Raw genomic sequence first — 21,211 nt, forward strand, 5'->3', positions numbered from 1 at the left:
CTGGAATTGTAGAATCAATTCCGTCATTACAGAGATGGATATTGGAGCCGGAGCTCATCCGTTCAGAATACAACAGAGAATACAGTGTTCTTTGGTGGCAAGAGGGTAAAGTGAATTTCATAGCTAATGAGATATATTAACAGAGTATTCTAGTTTTCTTATAAAAAACTGTATTAACTATACTGTTTATACCAAGCTAATTACAGATACTTTTATATGTTAGTCTAAGTCTTATTTCTTTAGGAACTTAAAAATAGTTAAACTACATTTTCTTTATCATAGTGTACAATTCACACCTTGACTAATTTGCCCTGGACTTAACTCAATCCAAACCCTCCCAAAGAATTAATAAGGGTTTCCTACATTTCATATTGCTCTTAGTGAAATCGGTGGTGACAAATTTGCTTATTATTTGGCATCCTACATGTTTCTTGGTTTGTACTGATTTCACCAAAGTAAACATTTCTCATGCATACAAATTACAGCGAAGACTTATTCCTCATCAGCATAAATTCGGTTGTAATCTCATTCCTCCCTAGGAAGCCTATTCTGTAGCAAGACAGTTCAATATGATCCCACCAGTCTGTGAACAAGCTGAGTACCATCTTTTCCAGAGAGAGAAAGTGGAGGTCCAGCTGCCAGAGCTCTACCACAAAATAGGTAATCTTCAAAATAAAAGCTACTGAGTATTTTTAACAAGAGAAAGATCACTGATTCGGGGAAAAAATAAAAACAGTGTTATTGAAATGCTTTCCTAAATGTCCCTAATTAACATAGACATTGTAAGAACCATGCATTCCAGAGATTGTAGCAGAATCAAAATGTAGCAGAATCTGCATTTAGTCTACAGGGTATCACTGATGAAAGCCAAGCAGAGTTGTAAATTGTGACTGGTGTTTCAGCTGTACTCAGCAGGTGTTCAAAAAAAAAATGCATACTGAGTAAAAGGAACAACCAATGAATAAGTTCATTTTTCATTGGTGTTTGCTCGAGTAAACAATGACTACCTTTCAAAAAAAATCGTGGATATATACATCTGTATCCACTACCCTGGCCCTGGCACTGAGTTAGAAATGGGAAACTCAACAACTATTAAGTCGGGTACTATACATTTGTGCAGATAGAACTAATGCCTTCAGAGACAGGGGAAATATATCTATATATAATATACCCAAGAAATTTAGACATTAGGAAAAGATGAACAAGCCACATTTTCAGGCTTATTTATCAAAAGTTTCCAAAATAACTTTCTTCCTAAGAAACAGAAGTTCATATGAGTAGGAAAATTCGGGGAAAAGGAGAAAAAGATAAAACTTCAATAACAACAATAATAATTGTTATTATTGCTCTCACTTATTGAGTGTTTACTATGTACCAGGTGTGTGCTCCTGCTGTGTACCAGGCACTATGTTAGGTACTAAATGGACAAAGACAACAAAAATTCGTGGATGAGCCACATTTTTCAGGCTTTCTGATATGCACTCCCAAGAACTGACAGTCCATGTTTAATTGGTTGATTAAAGAATGAAACACAATTTGTAAGCTCCTAAATTGTAATGGAAAAAAATGCATGCTGATATTAACTAATTTATCTGGCCAGCTTTTCCCTATAACCTACCAAATTCTGTTTAAACACTACTGCCCCCCGCCACCACCCACCTTTTGATCCCAATTTGCACAAGCAACTTTCTAAGTTTTTTCTTCTGTAGGTGTTGGCGCAATGACATGGTCTCCACTTGCCTGTGGAATCATCTCAGGAAAATACGGAAACGGGGTGCCTGAAAGTTCCAGGGCTTCACTGAAGGTATTTTTCTCAATGTCTAGAAAAAAGCCTGGGAGTAGGAAGGAGGGAAGAAGGTTGATAAGAACAGCTCTGCAGCAGCCTAGGGCTTCCCAGCTCAGGCTGACTGTGTTGTCCGGGCCAGTGGCCTCTGGCAGGTTCCCCTAAGCCTTCTGGAGGTCTTGGCTTCTGGCCATGTATCAGTCAGCCCTTCATAATCTGACTGCGTTGAATATTCTCTTCTTCTGGGGACTGGGAAAAAAGTGCCCAGTGACCTGATTGGACTTGCAGGGCTCAAATTCCTACACTGTTTTTTATTCTTACATTAAAGAAAACATTCCATCATTTGAAACTGATAAAATGCAAAATCTCTTTTCTATATAAGAGGATTCTTACATTATTTCCTTTTCTTGACAAACAAAGTGTAAGCCATAAAGGCTTAATCCATATGAGGCCAAAAGTTGTAGCTGAGTATGGTTGACACTTTTTATTGTGTATTGGGGGCAGTGGGTTAGAAGGGAAGACTTCAGGAGACAGATACATAGCAAAGCTTCTATCACTTAAAGCAGCTTAAATTCTGCTCTGAAGCAAAAAGATATTCAAGATCATTGACACAAAATTACCTCCATTCAGGACATCTTGATGACTAATTTATTGGAGAGTACTCAAAAATCTCTCCTTATTAATAACAACATGCCTGTTTTTAAAAACTTGAGAGAATGTATAATAACATTAGAATCACAAATTACTCTCTATTGTCAAGGGAGAGAGAATACAGGCATTTAAAAAATCAGATAAACCAGAGTCCTTCTAAGAGGAAGTATAAGCCTGACACAACTTCTTGCCTCCATCAGCACTAAATTATTGGGAAAACAGCTCAAGTCAAGTCTGAACCACCAATCCTTTAATCATTGTGGCTGTGGCCACTGTGAGCTTCCCTAATCAGAACATTTTCAAGGCTCTAGGCCTTTGACTTTCCTTTCTCTCTGTAACAGTTGAACTTTTGCTTGTTTGTTCTCTAAAATAATACAACATAAATATGTCCTAAAGCCTGATGACATGGTCCTATTTCTAGTTTTGTATTATTACAAAAAACAATTTTCCTAGAATATTAAATAAGGTCTTGCTTCTGAAAATTAAAGATTGTTCTGAAACAAGCCTAAACAAGTCAGCAAAGACAGACTAAAAGCATCTTAGGAAAGAAGGTATAAAAAGAGGAAGGCAAGAAGGGAGTGAAGAAGGAAGGAAAGGAAGAAGGGAAGCACTGAGAATTACAATTTTACTAAGTACCTACTATGTGCCAAGCACTGAGCTAAGTGTTTTCATTCATCAACTTTTATTCTCACAAACAGAATGGATACAGGTGACTTTTAGTCAGTTGAGCTAAGCATGTTGTCATATGTTCTTTCAGAGGCTTGCTGAAAAATTCAAAGCATTTCTATATATGCAGAGTGTTTGTTCTCACAATAACGTGCTGAGAGGCAGACCATTTTCAGATGCAGGAACTAAAACACGAAGACCTTAAATAACAATCCAAGACCATAAACTCATAACAGAAAAGGTTGATATTAGAACCCAGGTCTCCTGGCTCTCAAGTTAATTACCTCCCTCAAAGACATCTTTATTTCTCTTTAAACCCAGGTTTTTAAAGGAGGAAGAAGTAGCTATGCTGTATTTGGAGTGCATGATTGTCTAACCTCCATCACTGTTTGAGAAAAGCTTGCAAACAGCTGAAAAATCTTTCACAAATTCACTAGTGAAAGGAAAAAGAAAAAAAGAAAGAGTAATGAATGTTTGAAGGTGGCTAAGCCCAAAAGCAGCTTGGGAAATATTTCTATTGGTGACTTTTATAAAGTCAACTCTGTATCTACTGGAACATCCTTAACAATAAACATTAAGAGCTCTCAACAGATGAAAGGTGCCTGATCACAAAGTATGCTTCTTTAGAGCTCTGCAGACTCTCAAGGCTCTACATTATCAATCTGAGTGCTTTCGGAGTAATATATGTGCACTTAGGAAAGCCACTTGAGTATCGTTACCAGAGCAAAAAAATAAAAAGTAAAGGAGGCAAGTATCAGAGCAACCTTTGGAGTGAATGAGGATGCCATGAAAGAGAAAGAGAAAGAAAAGAAAAGAAAAGAAAGAAGGAAGGAAGGAAGGTTAATTAAATTAAAAGATAGATATCTGGGCAAGTAGATAAATTGGTAACGTTCATCCCACCCTAAAAGAGAATAAGTAAATAGTTTGTGTTTCACATTGGCTATTGTTATACTGATAAGATTAAGATGTTAATATTTTGCATCTGTTGTAGTACTGAACTGCAGTTGAAGGATAAATTAACTCAGCATAAAAAATACCTATCTAGGGCTCTTTTAGAAAGTAACACTCTTTTTCTGGATTTTCTGGGCCCCCTCCTCTGGCCCCACTACTCTAACAATGATTTCTAAATTTGTGTTATCAGCTCTGACTTCACTGCTGAACTGCACAGCACTCCTTCTTTGTGTCTATTAGACATCTCCAAGTAGAAGTCCCATGGGCATCAGTCATGCCTAATGGAATCTATCCTCACCCCCAGAACCTGCCATTCCTTCTTGCTTAACAGTGCCTCCACCCATCCATCTGGTTGTCTCAGTCAGAAGCCAAAGCATTACCTCAGACTGCCTCCTTTCCTTCCTTATTCCTGTTCAACAAGGCACCAAATCCTCCAGACTCTATCTTGACTCTAAGATCCATCTTGTGCACAGCCCTTGTTTAGATCTTCATCATTTCTTACCAGATTTACTGTAGTAGCCTCCCATCTGGACTCTGATTTCCTCCCCTTTTCTCAACAACCCACCATTGTGACTACTTAATCTTTTTAAAATATTAATCTGACCATATCATAACCCTGCTTAAAATCCTCTAATGATTTCCCAATCATTTCTTATAGGACAAAGCCATAACGTTGTCATAAAGCATTCAAGGAAATTCCCTTGGGATCTAAGTTGAGCCTATTTTTTTTTCATTTGTGTCTCCCATATCATACTACTTCATTTTCCATGCAAATGCACTGTACTCTCCTTTGCCTCCCAGAAATGTCCTTCTTTTCATTCTCCTGTGGAACCCCTTCTTATTGCTAAAGACAAAGCTTGGTTGTCTTCCTCTCTATGAAGACTGTCGTAACTTTACAAAACTGAGCTATTTGCACCCTCTCTATTATTCCACGAACACTTCTTACAGAGTCTTCTAATTCTCTGGTTGCGAGTAACAAAATCTGATCAGAGAATGGGGACTCTATTGGTTCACAAAGACAATCCTTGAGAAGTACGGAGTGGCCTCAGCAATGACTGCATCCATGGACTTATACATTGTCATGACTTTCCATCTTCTCTATTTCCCTCTGCATGTGGGTGTCATTTTCTTCTACTATAAATGAGGCCAGGAGCAGGAAAACTGGTGGTTGCAGGCTTGCATTTCTAAAGGCATGTAATCTAAGATAAAAGCAATCTTTTCTTTACCAACTTCAGTCCAGAGATGACTGGACAAGCTTAGGTCATGTGCCACCCTGTGAGACCAATGACAGTGGCCAAAAGGGTAAGGTACTGTGATCAGCTCAGGTCGTGCACCATCTTGTCATGGCATTTTCCATTAGAAGGCAGTAAAGACATAGCTTGTAAGGAAATCATTGAAGGAGTGGAACCCCAACAAAAAAACACATCCCATGTTACTAGGTAATGATTTGTGAATACATCTAGGACACAAACTGAAACCTGCTCATCTGACTCATCACAGAGCCTGATGAGTACGTAAGAGGTACATAAGTCTTTGTTAAATTAATTTGATGAGCCATAACAAAATCAATAAAGTCTGATCAAGAGACCAGGTGTATAGCTTTTAAATAGAAATAAATAGTGCAATAAAATTTATTGGCAGCTCCTCCCTGTTGATGGCAAAATGCTTTCTAGAAAAATTATAGGCCAGGTGTGGTGGCTCATATCTGTAATCCTAGCACTTTGGGAGGTGGAGGTGGGCAGATCACTTGAGCCCAGGAGTTTGAGACCAGCCTGGGCAAAATGACGAAACCCCATCTCTACAAAAATACAAAAAATTAGCCAGGTATCATGCTCATCTGTAGTCCCAAATACTCAGGAGGCTGAGGTGGGAGGATCACCTGGGCCTGGGAGGTCAAGGCTGCAGTGAGCTGAGGTCATGCCACTTCCCTCCAGCCTGAGCAATACAATGAGACCCTGTCTCAAAAAAAATTACAAAATTATGTACCCCTCTGTCAAAGAAAAATAAGAAGCATGCACACCTCGATGAATCAAAGTTGGGAGAGAAAGGTGGTCCAAGTACATCAAGTGTTCATATTAAGAAACTAAGCATATTGTACATTATGGTAAAATTTCAGAAGGCAAGTTTTTGGCTCTAGCATTTTACCTAGAGATCTCAACCTCATTAGTGACTTTGTTTTTGTTTTGAGTCAAAGACTTTGATGTTTAAGTAAAATAGTCAACGATCTTGGTTGTTAAATTACTCTAGACAGTGTTCAGAACTGAAATGTGACTGATTCTGTCCATGGCTCCAGTTTCAGCCTGAGTTCAATCCAAGATTAACTAACAACTAATTAGGGATCTGCGGCAAGTCTCACAGACTATTCTTACCCCAATATCAATACCTATGAAATAGGGACATATAAAATCATCATAGCATTGGGAGAGGGCAAAGAAATAGGCTTTAGGAAAATTTAGAGTTTTGTAACATACATAAAACTAATAGCCAACTAATCTGTAGAGCAAAGCTCATTCAATTGTCCCTTTGACAAATATTTAATGAGTATACCCAGACTTTGTGCTGGGTGCTGAGGACACAGGGATGAATGGGACAGTCTCAACCCTCAAGGAGTAGCTCCGGGACTTGTAATAGGGACAGACATATGAAGGGGTGAATTATGAAATAATATGGAAGCCACAAGCCCTGTGGAGTCCCACAGGACTGCTGGCAGAGTCACACTGCATTGGGGAGGAGGTGTCATGATCAATCTGAAAAACGGGAAGAGATTTATTTTGACCCCATGGAACTCTGGTTTCTCTGACTCCTCCCTGACCACCATATTGGTTGAGCCCCTCCTCCTTGCCAGCCATAAGTGTCAGAACTGGAGATGCTGACATGAACAACAAGCCATCCCTGGCTTCTACCTGCTAGCTTTAGAAAAACCAACATGTAATCAAATCATTGCAGTGCAGTGGGGTGATAGAATAGGGTTGGATGAGGAGATTTCACCTTTTGATTCATAGATTACTGCCCAGTCAGCAAGCAGGGTTTATTACTGCCACAACCACACCCACCTCCAACCTTCCTACAAAACACACTTGTTTGCTTCCATATTTAATTAACATTTTAATTAAGCCTCATCTCCTATCTCTGCTAACATTTTCTCATTTGTAAAGCAGTTAAAGCTGTTTATTTCCAACACACTTTTGTTTCCTTTGGTATGAGGAAAGCAGTATAAAAAGTATGCATCTACTTTTTAAAAACCCTAATCTGCTTGTATTTCCATAGGTTAAAGCAACAATGAGATTTATGGTGTTGAACATGGATAGGGACTCAATAAATAATTGCTTTTTACTTTTTAATTTTTTTTTACTTTTGGAAGTCTGTCTCTGAAAATGGTGTGTGTGTATGTGTGTGTCACACACATACACATATACACACACACATAAATAGAACTTGTAACCCAATCCTAAGAAAGAGAATGCACTGCATACAAGATTTCAAAAACGGAAAAGTTAGAAAAGATTGATTGATAAACCAACCACTCTTTACATGCATGGTATATACTGAAACTCAGAAATTCTAATACTAATAAGAAGCAATTGTTCAAAAAGCAGTTGGCTATTAGTTTTCAATCTTTGTTAGTCGGTTTGAATAACATTCAGAGATATTGGTCCTCTGAAAGATGTTATGAAACTTTAGTGAGGATTGGTGATGTTTTTCCCACTGAGGACACCAAAAGTAAGTTCAGGGACTCTCTGACATAGACAGCACTCTGGCCCAGGAAGTCTGCCCCGGCCCCAAGGCAGTGTCCATTGTTCACAATGCCCACCTCATCACCACTGGCACCAACTGTCATCTCTGGAGAGATGCTCCAGGCCACTCTTCTTTTTGAAGAAGCTGAGGCTTCTCAGAGCTAAGGCTGGGAAAACTTTAGCCATCTCCTCAAGCAGGCTACCAGGTTAGGAGCCAGCCCATAAGCCTTTGAGATTTAGGAGGCGAAACTGGGGCAGCTTGCCCTTCTCCTTTTCTCATCGGCAAAATAACTCAAAAAAATCACAATAAAACATAATGTGGTTACCCTTTTCTTTGGAAATATTGTCTTAGAATGATGAAAAATGCTCAAAAAACAAAAGCCAGCAGCCTATTGAAATCATGTGGGTGCAGTGTCCATGGCCCACTGCCTGTTGCAGAGCATTCTGCGGTCTCTGGGAAGATAAAGATCTGCGATGGCTATTATGTCACAATTACACGCAAGAGAGAAAGTCCACATTACCACACAGTGTGATGATTTTTAATTGTTTTCCCTAAAACAGACTAACACTCTTGCAGATACTCTTTTCCCCTGGGTGCTGCTGCTTAGTGCTCGCTTTATGTAGAAGAGTCTATTGTTCCCTTTCTCATAGTAAGAGCAGAGCCTTCTGGAAAGTAAGGCATTGAGAAGTTCTAAAAGATTTTTCTCTTTATATTTAGGAAATTAGGTTCATTTTGTAGTCTATAGATCAGGGTCAGTTTCTTCTCATTGGCTTTAAAGAATAGTTTCCTGTTTTGAGTTTCTTTACTTTTTTAAGTTTCAATAGTTATACAATAGGTAATAACATTTGCAAAGTCTTTATCTACTTTAAAATTTTAAAAACCAACTCAGTACCTATCAGTTATGCCATGTCTGCTTCTAGGAAGAAGCTGCAGAAGCTAATAACAAAGCCCCATTATAAAAAGAATAAGAGATTAGCAGTGAATTGAAAGCACGGGGGAGAAAAATAGTTAAACAAAAATGTAAAATAGTGGTTTTCTTTGAGCAGAAAGCTTGGCACCCAGCTTTCTTAATAAAAAGGAGACATAATAGATCTTGGTAAGTTGTAAATGTACTTTTTTTTTTTTGCTACATTCTAAAATTGGGCTATCCCAATAAAAAACATTACTTCTTCTATTGGACAGGCTAGGATATAAGTGCTTGTATGTCACGGTCAGGGTTATAACAACTTCTGTGCAGGCTGATCAATTTGAATGGTGAATATTAGTCAAAATCAATCTGTTTTGAACCAATAAACAAGGAGCAAGATCGTGAGGAACATTTCTTTGCATGAAATCATCCCTGTCAGTGTGAAACATAAGGGTCAAAAAATTCAGAAAATCATTATGAGGTTCACATATTTTATTGAATTACCATTCTTTGACATCAGATCTTTACCAGACATTAACATTTCAATGTTATGCTTTTCCGCAGTGCTACCAGTGGTTGAAAGAAAGAATTGTAAGTGAAGAAGGGAGAAAACAGCAAAACAAGCTAAAAGACCTTTCCCCAATTGCGGAGCGTCTGGGATGCACACTACCTCAGCTAGCTGTTGGTAAGAAAATTACTAAGCTATGGGGTGGTAGAGGGACTTCTGCTGAGATCATAGTTTTCTATTGCTGACCACACCCTTACCATGATAAAATGTCTATTGTAGGGACAGATGATCTCTGAAGCATAAACTCCTGCTAAATATAAAGTGAGTTATTTGAGGTTCCCCAGAATTTTCTACATGATAGCAAATTTTTCTTACTTCTTTCCCCTTGCCCTTATAACATAGTTTAAATGAGAACATGTCAGTGATAACATACACTATCACAGATGTCAGGGGTGAACTGTGTAGTGACATCCATTTCTTCTGGCTCAAGTTTCTGTCTGTTGAAAACTAAGCTAGGGTTGGTGAGAGGATGAGATACAGGGCTGTGACAGGCCCAAGGCTACTGCCACATGAAAAGCTGATCCTAGAGAAACAGCTTCACCCTGAAAGTTCTTGAAGGCCATAAACGTTGTTCTTCTAATGCTGTGGAGTCCATGAAAGGTCATGATTGCTGGTAACAATTGAAAACCACACACGGCTGGGCACGGTGGCTCATGCCTGTAATCCCAGCACTTTGGGAGGCCAAGGTGGGCGGATCATGAGGTCAGGAGATTGAGACCATCCTGGCTAACACAGTGAAACCCCGTCTCTACTAAAAACACAAAAAATTAGCCGGGCGTGGTGGTGGGTGCCTGTAGTCCCAGCTACTTGGGAGGCTGAGGCAGGAGAATGGCGTGAACCCGAGTGGCGGAGCTTGCAGTAAGCCCAGATTGCGTCACTGCACTCCAGCCTGCGTGACAGAGCAAGACTCCGTCTCAAAAAAAAAAAAAGAAAAGAAAAGAAAACCACAAACCACATGCACTGTTTGAGAGAAAGATAATATGAACCACATTCAATCATGGGTGTTTCAGTCAACGACAGACCACATATATGTAGGTGATCCCATAAGATTATAATGGAGCTGAAAAATTGCTATTGCCTAGTGATGTTGTGGCTATCCTAAGGTCCGAGTGCAATGAATTACTTGTGTGTTTGTGGTGATGCTGGTATAATAAACAAGCCTACTGCACTGCCAGTAATATAAAAGTCTAGCACACACAATCATGTACAGTACATAATACTTGATAATATAATAAATGACCACGTTACTGGTTTATGTATTTACTATACTATACTTTTCATCTTTACTTTAGAGTGTTATTCCTTCTTACTAGGAAAAAAAAAAAGTTAACTGTAAAACAGCCTTATGCAGGCCCTTCAGGAGGTATTCCCCAAAGAGGAATTATTATCGCAGGAGATGACAGCTCCATGTGTTTTACTGCCCCTGAAGACTTCCCAGAGGAACAAGATGTGGAGGTGGAACATAGTGATGGTCCTGACCCTGTGTAGGCCAAGGCTAATGAGTGTGTCTGTGTCTTAGTTTTTAACAACAACAAAAAAAAGTTTAAAAAGCTAAAAAAACACTTTTTAAAAATAGAAAAAAAGCTTATAACAATATAAAGAAAATACTTTTGTACAGCTGTACAATGTGTTTGTGTTTTAAGCTATGTTATTACAAATAAGTTGAAAGGTTTTTTTGTTTGTTTGTTTTTTGTTTTGAGATGGAGTCTCGCTCTGTCGCCCAGGCTGGAGTGCAGTGGCGCGATCTTGGCTCACTGCAACCTCCGTCTCCCGGGTTCAAGCGATTCTCCTGCCTCAGCCTCCTGAGTAGCTGGGATTACAGGTGCGCACCACCAAGCCTGGCTAATTTTTGTATTTTTAGTAGCAAAGGGGTTTCACCATGTTGGTCAGGCTGGTCTCTTAACTCCTGACCTCGTGATCCGCCCGCCTTGACCGCCCAAAGTGCTGGGATTACAGGCGTGAGCCACCGTGCCCAACCAAAAGCTTTTTTAAATTAAAAGTTTATCAAGTAAAAATGTTACAGTTAGCTAATGTTAATTTATTATTGAAGAAAGAAAAATCTTAAATTTAGTGTAGCCTAAGTGCACAGTGTTTACAAAGTCTATGGTAGTGTACAAGAATGTCCCAGGCCTTCACATTCACTCACCACTCACTCACTGACTCACCCAAAGCACCTCCCAGTCCTGCAAGCTCCAGTCATGGTAAGTGCCCTACACAGGTATACCATTTTATACCATATTTTTACCATACCTTTTCTATGTTTAGATACACAACACCATGTGTTACAACCGCCTATAGTATTCAGTACAGTAACATGCTGTACAGATTTGGAGCCTAGGAGCAATAGGCTATCCCATATAGCCTAGACGTGCAGTAGGCTATACCAACTAGGTTTGCATAAGTACCCTATGATGTTCACACAATGAGGAAAACGCCTAACAATGCATTTCTCAGAACGTGTCCCTGTCGCTATGGGATGCATAACTGTATCTTATTTTAAATTTTCTAGTGACCACATTAAAACATTAAAGTGAAACAGGTGAAATTAATTTTAATAATGGATTTTCTTTAACCCAATATAGCCAAAATATTATCATTCCAACATGTAATAAATATTAAAAATTGAGATATTTTACTTTGTTTTCTACAAATCTTCAAAATCCAGCATATATTTTACACCTAGAGCAAGCACATTCCAATTCAGGCTAGACACATGTTGCATGCTTAATAGCCACATGCTGCCAAAGGCTACACACTGGGCAGAAAAGCCCTGAGACTTCTGGTTCCCTTACTAGGGGATATTTGTCAGGTTCTATGGTAAGCACCTCAGGCTCACTCTCACTGTCTTGTCTCCTTCATCACCATAACAATCCGCGGAGGTCTATACTATTACTAGTCATATCTTACCGATGCTAGTGGAGGATTTTCTATTACTATCTCCACTTATAAATGAAGAAATGAGATAAAAGAATTCATGTGGTAGCTATGAGAAAGGAATAAAATGGGTGCTGATTCTAGACAAAAAAATCCTAAAGATTAAGAAGTAGCAGGAATTGGGACATATCAGAAACACTAACCCAATGAGATAAAAAGCTCAAGATAAGGTCTATGCAAATAAAATAATTTAATAGAATATTTGTTGGTAGCTTGACTCTTCAGAGGTTGGAAGGCAGAGAAATGTTAGTTGCCATTAGCAGTCATAGAAAGATAGAAATGGGAGGTGGTTTTAGAGGGGGAAAATGCCATGTACCGTAGTATATGTATGACTGTTGCTTTAATCCTTTCTTCAAAAAATAAAATAAAATCAAACAATGTATTTAATGTTATTACTTAGCAACCCTACAGCTTTAACAAGCACAGTAAAACATATTAGCTATTTGACCACAGGCAAGTTACTTAACCTGGTAACAATTTTCTCATCTGTAAAATGGGTATAATAATACATATCTTACAAACTAGTTGAGTAAAGGGAAATTATATATATAAAGCAAAAAGTAGGTGCTCAGTGAGTGCTAATAAAGATGATAATGTTCTTGCAAAGAGTAGACATGCAAAACTTGAAATTCTGTCTGCTCTTAGCCGTGGCAAGCAATCAGAGTAATATGCAGAGAAACATATTCTGCACAATCATATATGGTTTTTAGATAGTAACATGAAGTATTAAACTTAGCCCTGAAAGACAGGAAAGAACACTGTCTTTCTAGAGAGGAAATCTTTACAAGATTTAGACTCTTACTAGATATTAGATATACATGAAATGCCTTCTTTACAGGATCTGAGTTTAAATTAAAACATGCTTTTTTTCCCCTTTTCCTCCTGTCCTCTCAGATGTCTTTCTCACCTGTCACTTCTTTCTTTGTAAATAAATAATTTTGTTTATAGCCACAAAACTCTCAGAATCAAAAGGGAAATTATTTCCAGGCATGTTATCTTTGATCTGCTAGGAGAGTGTGGGAGAGGGATCCTCCGGCAGAAAGCAAACTACTTGAACCCAACTGTGTGCCTGCTCCCCAAGTCACACAGGTATACTGGAGCCAGCATTCATACTTTGTTCTTAGTGAACAGGCACTCTGGACATACTTGCTAGTGACACTTAGTTAGAGGTGCTAATTATCCAGAATCAGCTGCAGTTGCTACCATGGAGGTAACCAGCTCTGCCCAGTGGGTTCTCCTGTGCCCTACAGGCCCATTAGGGGAATCAGCTGTTGGTGACCTCGAGTAGTCAGGTAGTTTATGGGCAATAATTTACCTAGAACCTGCTTTGTCCTCAGAACTACCTTTAAGGCCAAAAATAGTTCTCAGTGCAAAGCAGGAAATAATGCAGTCAAAAAAAAAAAAAAAGAGAGCGAGAGAGAGAAAGATTGGATTGGTACTTTTATACAGCACTATTTTGTATTTTGCCCATGTGGAAATTCAGTGATTACCATAAAAGGCCTGGACACGGTAACAGCTTAAGAGTATCAGTTGACAATATGGCTGTCCAAATGGGGGCAGAAGATGTGCTTGGGGACATCCATCAATCATCCATGCCTATGTTTATTCAACAAACATTTAATAAGTTCCTACTTTGTGCAAGACACTGGGCTGGTGGCTGAGCATCCAACTGCAAATAAGGCATACCTCACAGCCTGGTGGGCAAGTCAAGAAAATAAACAGATAATTTTAATACAGGTCATCATATTGAGAAGGGAACAGGGAATAAGGGAATTAGAGTAGGAGCTTGGAATTCAGGGAAGTACTTTAGGAGCAGGCAATACCTTTGAGGAATCTCAAATGACAAGCAAATATTAGTGAGGCAAAAAGAAAGGGGAAGGCAAAAGGACATTCCAGGCAAAAGGAACAGCTTGAGCAATGTGCCCCAGAATGAAGGGAGAGGAAGAGGAGAAAAGCAGCGAGATGCTTGGAGATGGGGAGGATTTAAAGACAGGTGAGTGCTCCTGAAGCACAAAGTTCAAGGTAGGGAGCCATGAAGCTGCAGAGGTAGGCTAGAAAATGTTTGCCAAGGTAAGAATTAAGAACCTCATCTTACAGGACAATGAGCTATGTCAGGCACTAGCTAGGGAAGTGATATGATCAGATTTGTGTTTAGAGAGACCGCTGCTGGCTGGATGAGAGCTGTATGGGGGAAATATAAGGGGACAATTCAAGCAAGAGGTAGGAAAACCAGTTATCCAGGAGAGAGATGGTGAGGGCCTGAGTGAGGGCAGCAGTGACTGAGGAGAAGAAGACAGCTGAACCGGAGAAGACAGCTGAACCAAAGCAGTCATTGTCAAACTGAGCCCTGTATCCACACAATGGAATACTCTTTAGCAACAAAAAGAAATGGTATACAGGTACATAGTGCAACACGGAAAAACCTAGAAAACATATGCTAAGTGAAAACCAGACACAAACGACCACCTATTGTATGATTCAATTTAGATGAAATGTCCAGAAAAGACAAATCTGGAGACAAAAAGTAGATCAGTGGCTGCCTGGTACTTGAGGTAGGGATCTTATTAGGGTGATGGAAATGTTATAAAACTGCATTAAAAATGGTGAAGGTTGCACCTTAAAAATGATGGTTGGTAAATTTATAAAAATTATTTAATGTACACCTAAAATGGGTAAAATTTTTGATGGGTAAATTTTACCTCAATAAAGTTGGTTTAAAAAAAAAAAAAGAGCATGGTCCCAGATAGCAGCATCAGCATAAGCATTACCTAGGAGTGTGTTAAAAATGCACAGACCACACCCCAGACCTGAATCAGAAACTCAGCGGGTGAGCCATAACAATGGGTGTTTCACAGGCCCTCTGGATGATTCTGATGCATACCAAAGTTTGAAAAACACTTGATTAGAGGAATATTTAGGAGGAATAATCAACTGGACTTAGCAGTTAAAAGGGAAAAGGGGGTCAGAACAGGACAGTTCTTAAAGAGTACTCCCAGGTTTCCAGATTGGGGAGCCACATTGCTGGTGATGCCCCCAAATGTGATTGGGAATGCAAGAGGGCCAGGCATTATAGCAAGAAGTTTGCGGTGCCGGTGGGGCATCTAGCAGGAAGGCCCAGCAGACACTGCATCTATGAGTCCAGCAACACTGAGTTCCAGGCAGCTAAGGACTCAGAAGTCCACTGTAATCACCAGCAGGCTCCTGGGGACCTTAGCTTCTGGACACAGCAAGAAGGTGACTGGGATGTGAAGAAGATCAGTAAGGGAATCTGAACTGACCTTTTAGAAGTTTAAGAGGGGAAGAAGGTTGGGGTAGTATCTAAGCAGGTAAAAAGGGTCAGAGGAAGCCTATTCTAGAATGGGAGAAATTTTAGCATGTTTTGTTGACAAAAAGACACAGAAATTCTGAAACGGGGTGCTGGGGGCGGTGGGATCATGTATGAATCAAGTCCAAGAAAAGGCAAAAAGGAGATATCTCCAAGGCAGAGTTTGGTCTTGGACAGAAACCGCACACATCCTCTTCTGAAACTGGAGGATATGGATGTGGATGCTTATGCAGTAGGAGAGTGGGGAATTAAGGAATATTCCAATGGAGGGACTTGATTTTCTATAGACATTAGGACAAGGTCATCTACTAAGAGTGAGGGGGCAGGGGTTGATGGGATGGTTTAAGAGTACAGGTTTAAGGTCATTTTCGGGAAAAGAAAGATGACCAAGGGCAAGAGTGAGGCTGGCCAGGCTGGCTAAAGCCAGCTGCGAGGAAAGACGTGAACGCATAGGGGCACCAGACCATGAACTGTGAGATTCTCTCTAGCACGCTCAGCTGCCCTGAAGTAGAAGCCAAAAACGCAGATGCAGTACTGATGGGGATTTGCTAAGGAAGCAGAAGAAGTGAGGGGTGTGAGGGTTCATAAGAGAGTAATTTAGATCATCAGCACAGGATGAATCTTGGGTTAGGAAGAAAGGGAGGTCCAGAGAGGGCTGCCAGGTAGGTGGGAACCAAGGAACCAGAAACCTAGAGTCTACAAGGGTTACAAGCAACAGATGTGGAAAATGAGACCATGAATACAATGGAAAGACAGGAGGTTGTGGGCCAAGGTAGAAACAGGAATCCAGCCATCTGCTGGTGACCAGTGTTAGGTGTTTCCAGGAACAATGTGTTTCTAGGGTGGGTAGCTGGATTGAATGCCCCGGCTGAGGTGACAGGGCCTTATGTGGAAAGCAAAAAGGCCTTAAGCCCCGAGCCAACCCAAATGCATTGAGTGTTAATTAAGAGACATACAGTAGGCTAGCAATTGGAAAACCAGCAGAGAAGCAAGAAAGACAGCAGTGCATCTGTGTTTTCTGCTTCTACTTGAGGGCAGCTGAGCGTGCTGGAGAGAATCTTACAATCCATTGTCCAGCGCCTCTATGCATTTGCATTTCCCCTCCCAGCTGGGCTTTGACAGATTCTGTCAAATCTTCTACACAACAGGGGGTGCTGCTCAGGTTTTTAATCCTAGGAAGCACTGTACATCCTCCACAAAAAGAAGTTAATAAATTTTGGCTGCAACAAACAGCTGTAGCAGGTGTTTATAAGCTAATCAATGATTGGAAGTGCTTTGATAAACTGACCCAGTGTCCTCTCCTCCCAGCGTGGTGCCTGAGAAATGAAGGTGTGAGTTCTGTGCTCCTGGGATCATCCACTCCTGAACAACTCATTGAAAACCTTGGTGCCATTCAGGCAAGTACTGCAGCCCCTTCCAACATCAGGGAATTTAATGGTGCCTTTGAGGCTATCTCCAGGCAGTGCCCCATCTCTCCCCATCTCTGTCCTTCTGGGTGGGGCAAGAGTAGGGGGAACAAAGGCAACAGAACACTTTCCCAGTACATGGATCCAGGGTTGTCCTCTGCCTATGAACAGGCAGTATTCCCAAAGCTCATTTCTTGGGATGGTTTGTTTCTGTGGAAGAGTGCATTGCAGTGTTATACGTGGCAACTGACTTCCCAGGCCTCGCCATAAAAGCCGGCCTGATAACTTGCTTGGAAATTTAAGTCATAGGACAATATACATACATCATTTACTCGTTTGTTCTTTCCACAAATACTGCCCACCTGCTGTGTGCTGAGCCCCTTCTTGCTGTTCCCTGAACATCTTGTATTCCCCCTCCCATGATAACTTTTATGATAATGTAGTATAACTGCCTGTCTCTCCTGCTGGACTGCAAGCCCTCTGAGGTCAGACCTGTGTCTTTGCTTTTCTACTGGTTTTCCAGTTCCTAGGGTACTTACTACATGTCCCTTAGTTAACACTCAAGATCTGTTGAATAAATATTTGCCATGTTTTAAGAGAAATGGGCTCAAAATTCTATTTTGGACTTCCAGGATCACATCTCCCTAGAAGCAAATTTAGGAGGCCCATCCCCATTCCCTATCCCATGAGATGGCCACTGGTCCAGGGCACTAGATGGGGCCTGCAGCCATATTCTGGGGAGCCTGTAGTGGCAGTGGGTGGGTTTGAAAGGATGTTCCTGGGAGCTCTAAGTAGAGGGGTGGAGTTTAGTATCTATTGTGACCACCTTCTTTCCCCAAAGGCCACAACTAGTCCTGAGCCTGTCCTACTCTCAACCCTGCTAAAAGCCCTAGGAACGATCCTGCCCACAATTCCTGCCATAGCCACTACCTGCTAAGGTTATCTATTTTTCTCCTGCTCATGGAGGAAAAGAACTGTCTCACAGCTTCTTCCCTATCTACCTGTCCCTGCACACAGCCCTGTTACCATTCCCAAAAGGAAACAGGTGGAGGTAGCGACAAACATGATTTAAAATCCTTTTTAAAAATAGCCCAGAATACACTGTGGAATAAATAGTATAGATCCCTGCCCACTCCCCCAACCTTTCTTAGGACTGTGCAGCCGTGTAATCACCTCTGCCTCTCTGCTTCTAACAACTCCCATATCCAGCCCCATAACTCCTACTGGATTCTGTGAGGTTCCCTGTACCTACGTGAGGAATTCTCCCTCTTATGTTCATTTATGCTCTGGGAAAAGATAAGGGTACACAGTGATGAGGGGACAGAACAGTTTGTACAAAAAAGAACTGAAATTCAATCCAATGATTTCAGTTTCACTAATATTTATGGAGCACTTATTCTATGCCTGGCATCATGCTAGGCAGTGGGAGGACTGAGATAAGTAAGAACAGGACATGGCCTTCAAAGACCTCATGTGCTGGCTGAGAAACAGTGAATTAAAAAATCTATCCCTTAATTCATTCAACAGATCTTTGAGAGCCTATTGTATACCAGGTACTGGAGATAACACAGGAAAGAAGAAAAACACTGTCTAACCTTCAAGGGATTTTTTTACGTGCCAGTAGGAGAGACAGATAAATATGCAAAATGATTTCAGGTTGTGAAAAGGGCTGTTAAGTAAATAAATGTTTATTTTACTGAGACTGAGAAATGGGTGAGCCTACATTAAATGTTTTTGCAAAAAGCCCCTCTGGAATATGTTGATTCCGAGGGCTTCATGTGCCTTCATTTTTTACATTCTTTGACAACCATTCACATGTCTTCACACAGCATGTGAAGAGTCCAGGAAAGTGCATTCCAGGGACAGGGAAGAGCAGTGGAAAGGCCCTGAGATGGGAAAGACCTTGACTTTTCCCAGGAACTGCCAGCTAAGGCCAATGTGGTCAACACGTAGTTGAGCACAGGGACAGCAGATGCACTGACGTGGAGAGACAGGCAGGGCCAGGTCTCGCAGGACACCATGGGGTTAGAGTTCATGCTACATGTAACAAGTCCTTGTGGAGGGTTTTAAGAGGAGGGACATGCTCCTATTTGAATGTTTGAAGGTCACTCTGGCTGCCATGCATAAAGTAGAATGAAGGGCAAGGGCAGTCATCCAGGCAGGAGGCGATGGTGGCTTGAATGAGGGTAGTGGCCATGGAGGGGGAGAGAAATGGTTGGATTCTGCAGGTTTGGGAAAGAGAGACACCATGGCTTGGCAGAAGAGGGAGGAATTGAGGATTCTTATCATGCTAATACAGGGAGATCACTGCCATTCCTGGGGGCAGTCATAGTGCCTAGGGATGGCATATGAGGCAAGTCTAGGGCTGAGTTTTAAAACCTGTGGAAATAGGCAAGGCAGCTGACAGGAAAGGGGACACATTTCAGAGGAAAACTCTTGAGTAATTTTTCTTCCAAAACATTTCCTCCCTAGCAAGGCTTTGGCTGGCAGCAGGATGAGGCTTTGCCTATCCTAAAGGAGACATCATCCATGCAGCAAGACTGCTACCATTGCGGGCTTACCAATCCTCCCCTGTTCTACTTCACCTCCCCCATACCCAGCACTGAAGTCCACCCAAGACGAGTTGTGACTGGGCCCCACAACATGGTGAAAAGCAGACTGGGTGACTAGGGGTGCCCAGCAGTGGTGGAACTGGCTGCAAAAGGATGGAAAATACGGAGCACCAGCAGTTGTAAGAAAATATTTCTAGTAGGCTGGGAAGGCAGCTGCTTCAAGGGATGCCATGTGCCTAAGATGTGCAGGAACGAAGGGGCGTATATAAATCAGAGCCTGACAGATGGGAGAGACAAGAGGAGAAACCACAGCTGCAGGCAGCCCACCTTCACCCGCACAGGTTCCATCCTCCCCACTCCCACCTAAAAGGTGGGAGAACCACCTCTCCCCCTCCTCCCCACATGCCTTAAAACCCTTCTGAGGCTCCCCATCACCCACTCAGAGAAGGCCAGGCTCCACAGCAGTCGGGCCTCATCACTCCCCACCACACCTTCCTGGAATCTGAATCTTGAGCCGCTCTCAACCACTCAGAGCTTCGGCGATAACAGTGGCCCTCTGCCTACAAACTGACCACTATCCCAGCCTAGCAAAATCCTACTCCATCCCCAAGTTCCAGATCAATAGGAACCCAATCCTGGGAGGACTTTACTAATGCCCAGCCAGCCCCAGCAACATTAGCCAGACCTCCCCCAACCCACCACCTATCCCAGGCAGTGTAACATCAGGTTTGCAAAACTAGTAGCCTGTGGGGTGTTTGTAAAATCTGTAGTAGTCTACAATGTTTCAAAGTGGGGCTTCTCTTGAAAATTCTGGTCTTGTGATACTATGTCTTGTTTTATTCGAGTACTTTTATGGTTTCATTTTTTTAATGTTTAAATCTCTTTCCTATAGAAATTTGCTTTGGTGTAATGAATGAAGGATTCTTCTCCTCACGTGGCTAACCCGCTGTATTTTAGACAAAAAAAAAAAAAAAAAAATCCAACAAATCCAATTTCTAGGTTTTTGGTCTCATTGTTACAATCTCATTTTAAATAACACATTAGCTGTTCGGACACTGAAATTCCAGAGCTAGTGGGAAACCAAATTCTTCCTTCAGCTTCAGACAGTAAAACATTAACCAGAATGAAGTTTCCCAGGCTGGCAGCTCTATTTTGCCAAACCCTAAGGCTTCTGAGGATAGCACTTGACTGGAGACAAGGTCACCTTGGCCAGCAGGATTGCAACAAAGGAAGAATGAGGTTGAAACCTCAGAATTGGTCGTCAGAATTGTATTTCACCACAGTCTCCACACAGGGTCAGACTTTTCCAGTGAGAAAGTCTGCCTTTGTCCCTTGTCTTATGGTGTAATGTGTACCCTTGGCCCACTTCTCACAATAAATGCTAGCCTTGGATGAGCTCATCCTTTCCCGGGGCTTCAGTCAGCAGGTCGGTGAAAATGACTCACAAACCCTCAACTCCAGTCCTCCGGCAGCTACTAAGCTCCACAGCTGCACTTGCAGCTGCTCAGTCACTCCTAGGTGGATATTCCACAGGCACTTTACACTCAACACATCCTATTCCCTCCCAACTTCTTATTCCCCAAACTACTTCTCCTTTGGTTTCTAATCTCAATAATCAATACCAATATACTTCTAGTTACTCAGTCTTGAAACCACCATCTTCCCCCAAAATGTCTCTCAGGTCCACTTTTCTGCTCCACTGCCCTAGTTAAGGCCCTATTGCCCGGCTTGGA

The 21,211-nt window shown here is 41.3% G+C and overlaps 1 protein-coding gene across 4 annotated transcripts in view; it reads left to right on the forward strand.

Moving 5' to 3' along the window:
* Positions 1–21,211, forward strand: part of KCNAB1 (potassium voltage-gated channel subfamily A regulatory beta subunit 1) — a 494,315-nt gene that overhangs the window by 466,296 nt on the left and 6,808 nt on the right. For all 4 annotated transcript variants that reach the window (XM_055381884.2, XM_055381883.2, XM_004037886.4 and 1 more), the window contains 4 exons: positions 540–660; positions 1,710–1,804; positions 9,258–9,378; positions 16,829–16,917. In XM_055381884.2, the coding sequence (XP_055237859.1) occupies positions 540–660; positions 1,710–1,804; positions 9,258–9,378; positions 16,829–16,917 (426 nt within the window). The remainder of the gene's footprint in view (positions 1–539; positions 661–1,709; positions 1,805–9,257; positions 9,379–16,828; positions 16,918–21,211) is intronic.

The sequence above is a fragment of the Gorilla gorilla genome, chromosome 2, assembly GCF_029281585.2.
Source record: "Gorilla gorilla gorilla isolate KB3781 chromosome 2, NHGRI_mGorGor1-v2.1_pri, whole genome shotgun sequence".
NCBI lineage: Eukaryota > Metazoa > Chordata > Mammalia > Primates > Hominidae > Gorilla > Gorilla gorilla.